This window comes from Aegilops tauschii, chromosome 5, assembly GCF_002575655.3.
Source record: "Aegilops tauschii subsp. strangulata cultivar AL8/78 chromosome 5, Aet v6.0, whole genome shotgun sequence".
Lineage (NCBI taxonomy): Eukaryota > Viridiplantae > Streptophyta > Magnoliopsida > Poales > Poaceae > Aegilops > Aegilops tauschii.
Window position 1 is genome coordinate 240718621 of NC_053039.3, and position 3477 is coordinate 240722097.

Genomic DNA, 3477 nt, shown 5'->3' on the forward strand with positions numbered 1-3477 from the left:
ACCTCTGTCTGTCACCATGGCCGGGAGGAGTAGACTAGTATATCTTTCTTCCCTCACACCGACGAAGCAAGGCAGAAAGCTAAAGGCACTACTGGGTTGAGTTGACAACATTCCACTACTACTACTCCCTCCAGTAGTATATGTGTGTGGGATTGTAGGGATAAGCTGCCTACTGCCAGAAGGAAACCACAGCACGGAACACGCAAAGCAAACCAAAGCAAAGCGAACACAATGGCGATATGCATGCAAGAAGGAAACCACCAGCAGCACCTTCTTAGTCTCGAATTATAAAAAGCACCATCATCTCTTATGACAACTATAGATAATTACTATACCTACCTTCGCCTTCAAGGAAGTTCACTTTTTTTTTGCTGAGAAAATAAGCTAAGTAAGAGAGAAAAAGGAGCGAGCTAGATGGGATGGGACTCGTTTCCCATGTATACTGACTGACTGACTGAGCCGGTGATGGACGGCGATGACGACGACGATCTCAGAGTTCCTTCCGGTTGGCTGGTTGGTTGGTTGGCTGGCTTTGGACAGAGCGGCGGCGGTGAGAAGAGAAGAGAAAGGAAAGCACCCACCGGCCACTGCACTGCACTGGGTACAGCGCGGCGGCGGCGGCCACGATCCGTCTCCTCTCACATCACCGAGCAGCTGTTGGGGTTCTCGTCGCTGAAGTAGTTGTAAGGGTCCGCGTGCGGGTGCGGCTGCATCGGCATCGGGTACGCCATTGGGTACGGCATGGGCGGCCGCCCGTAACCGTACCCCATCGGCATCGCCGGGTACCCCGCCGGAGCGCCGCCACCGCCGTGGTGGGGGTGGGCGTGGGCGTGCCCGTGCCCGTTCATCATCGCCTGCTGCTGTTGCTGCTGCTGCTGCATCATCATTTGTTGCTGGTGCTGCATCATGGCCATGTACTGCTGCTGCGCCATGGGGTTCCCGGCAGCCTGCATCATCTCGGCGGGGCCGGACGGCATGCCGCCGCCGCCGCCGCCGCCCGCGCCTCCCTGGAAGAACCCAGGTGGAGGCATGCCGCCGGCCGGCATGCCATGAGCGGCTCCGCCACCGCCCTGCGCGCCTCCCATGTGGGGGTGGTGGCCCATGGGCCCTCCCATCGGGCCCATACCAGGAAAGCCGGGAGCGCCCATCATGTTAGGCCTCATCATGGCCTGCTGCTGCGGCGGCATGCCGATGCCGCCCATCGGTCCACCGACACCGAGGCCGGGGCCACCGCCGCCGCCCTTCTTCCCAGGTTGGCCCGCCTGGCCCCCGCCGCCCGGGGCGCCTCCTCCTCCTCCTTTGGCGTTGTTCGCCTGGCCACCGCCTCCATTCTTGCCACCGCCGTTGCCGTTACCGCCCCCGCCACCTTGGTTCTGCTTGCCACCTGCGTCTTTCTTGCCACCGCCACCGCCACCGCCGTTGTTGGGATTCCCCTTGATCTGCACCGGGATCTCGTTGCCACCCTTCTTGCCACCATTGTTGCCGCCCTTCTTGTCTCCTCCACCGGCGTTCGGTGGCATGGCCATCGGCTTCATCATCATCTTGGGGTCGTCGAAGTAGTCGTCGTCGAGGCCGTCATCGTCGAAATCATCCTCGTCGTCGAAGTCGTCGAACTCGTCGTCGAACTCGCTGCCGTCGTCCCCGAACTCATCCTCTGGTGGGAGGTTGAACTTGACGGACTTGGGGTCCTTCATCGGCGCGGCCGCCGCGAACGGCATCTTCCCGTCCATGAACTGCGGCAGCTTCATTCCCTTCATCTGCATCTGCTGTTGCAGCTGCTGAAGCTGCTGCGCCGTCGGCTGCGGCATCATCATCTTTGCGTCCTTGCTAGCACCTCCGCCGCCGCCGCCGCCGCCGCCGCCACCTTTCTGACCCTTGGCACCGCCGGCGTCCTTGGACTGGCCCTTGCCACCGGCGTCCTTGGCCTGGCCCTTAGCACCGCCGTCAAGTTGGAGCTTCTGAAACTGGTTAGCCATTCCAGCCTTGGACCCCCAGAGTTCGGCTGGCTTGCCAGCCTTGGTCAGCTTCTTGATGATGGTGTCCGGATCCACCATGCCAGACACCGTCACCTTCCCCTGCTCCGGGTCTATGCTGGATTGGTACACCCCTGACGATGAATTCAACACATCTCCGTTACAGAAAATTAACTCGAAAATGCAGAGATAATAAGCAAGAGCGAAACTGAAGCAATTAGATTACTATTTAAAAGAAAAGGCTTATCTTCTCACCTTCGATCTTGTGCAGGATCTTCTTGACCTTCTTCTGGCAGCCATCACAGTGGATGTTCACTTTGAGCACGCAAGTCTGGGAATTTCGGAGGAACAGAGAACACAGGGTCACCAAAATAGCAAAACATGGAGGTTTGGAAACACAAGATAGCGGGGGACACGGGAGGAAACACAGGTGAAAAGAAAAGTAAAGTAAGGCAAAGCTGCGTGCGTGCCTAATCAATCAAAGAATGGCAGCAAAAACAAGAAGGAACACGGAATGTCTTGAGTTGAGACGACGCGAGAACGCACCTGTATCTTGAGGACCTCCTCCTTACTCATCCCGGACCGCCTCAAGTGCCCCGCAACTGCCCAGATCTGTCACACGGAGGCCTCAAATCAGACGAAGAACAAACAACAACAACAACAACCAGGAGGAAAACATTGCTCTCGTGAGAGAGAAGGTGCGGTATGATCAGAAGAAGGGAGAGGGAGGAAAAAATGCCTTCTCGCTGGAGATAACTCGGTGTCCTGCAATATAATATCTCCCCACACACACTCACACGCAAAAGAGTAAGTGCAGCGGAGAGAGAGAGAAAAGGAACAGGGCTGTGGCTTATTAGAGTTTGTGTGTTTGCAGAAAACCAAGAGGGGGGGCTTGGTCTATTAGGCCTCTGTGGTCCAGAGGAGGAAGAGGGGTTGGAGATGGCGAGAGGAGAGGAGAGGAGAGGCTTCCTCTTGGTCTAATGAGCACGGGCACCATCCTCCATCTGCTTACCCTTTTATTTCGACCTTTGGCCTTTGGCACTGGAGCGGAAGCCTTTCCCTTTGCCCTCCCCTCGGCCGATTGTGTGTGTGAAATCCTACTCCTACAAAAGACTAGCCAGGGAGAGAATTAAATACCCTTTGTCACTTGTCAGTAAGTACAGGGAGATGTTCAACATGTGAGGGTACCCGGATGTTATACTAGTGTACTACTGCGCTTACCGATGCCCCTCCCCGCTTCTTCTTTTTTCTCTTTTCTTTTTTGCAAAAGCGTACATGCAAGTCTTGTTCAACTCAACTGCCAATTTCATATCAGTCCCTCCCTCTGTGACTTCAGTTAGACTGTTTGTAGAGCCTACTATTTCTCTCGGGACGTGCGGATGACTGCCCATCAGAGGAATATTCCGTTAAGTTTATGTACCGCTTGTATTTGTCTCTGCTTGCTTGGTCTAGGAATGCCAATGTGGGGTGACAAACTGGGTTTGAACCTCGACTACATATGCAA

General features: G+C 55.8%; 1 protein-coding gene across 2 annotated transcripts; it reads right to left on the bottom strand.

Annotated features, from left to right (window-relative positions):
* Positions 1-240: 240 nt before the first annotated feature.
* LOC109737704 (uncharacterized) lies at positions 241-3111 on the bottom strand. Of its 2 annotated transcripts, none has more exons than XM_040389486.3 (4): positions 2986-3111; positions 2520-2585; positions 2229-2304; positions 241-2107 (listed from the first exon to the last, which is right to left on the bottom strand). In XM_040389486.3, exons 2-4 carry the CDS (start codon positions 2547-2549, stop codon positions 639-641), a joined length of 1575 nt encoding a protein of 524 aa, XP_040245420.1. In that variant the 5' UTR covers positions 2550-2585; positions 2986-3111; the 3' UTR covers positions 241-638. The 2 variants fall into 2 exon arrangements, with proteins under 2 accessions (XP_040245420.1, XP_020152422.1); XM_020296833.2 differs by having other exon boundaries at positions 2713-3002.
* Positions 3112-3477: the final 366 nt, after the last annotated feature.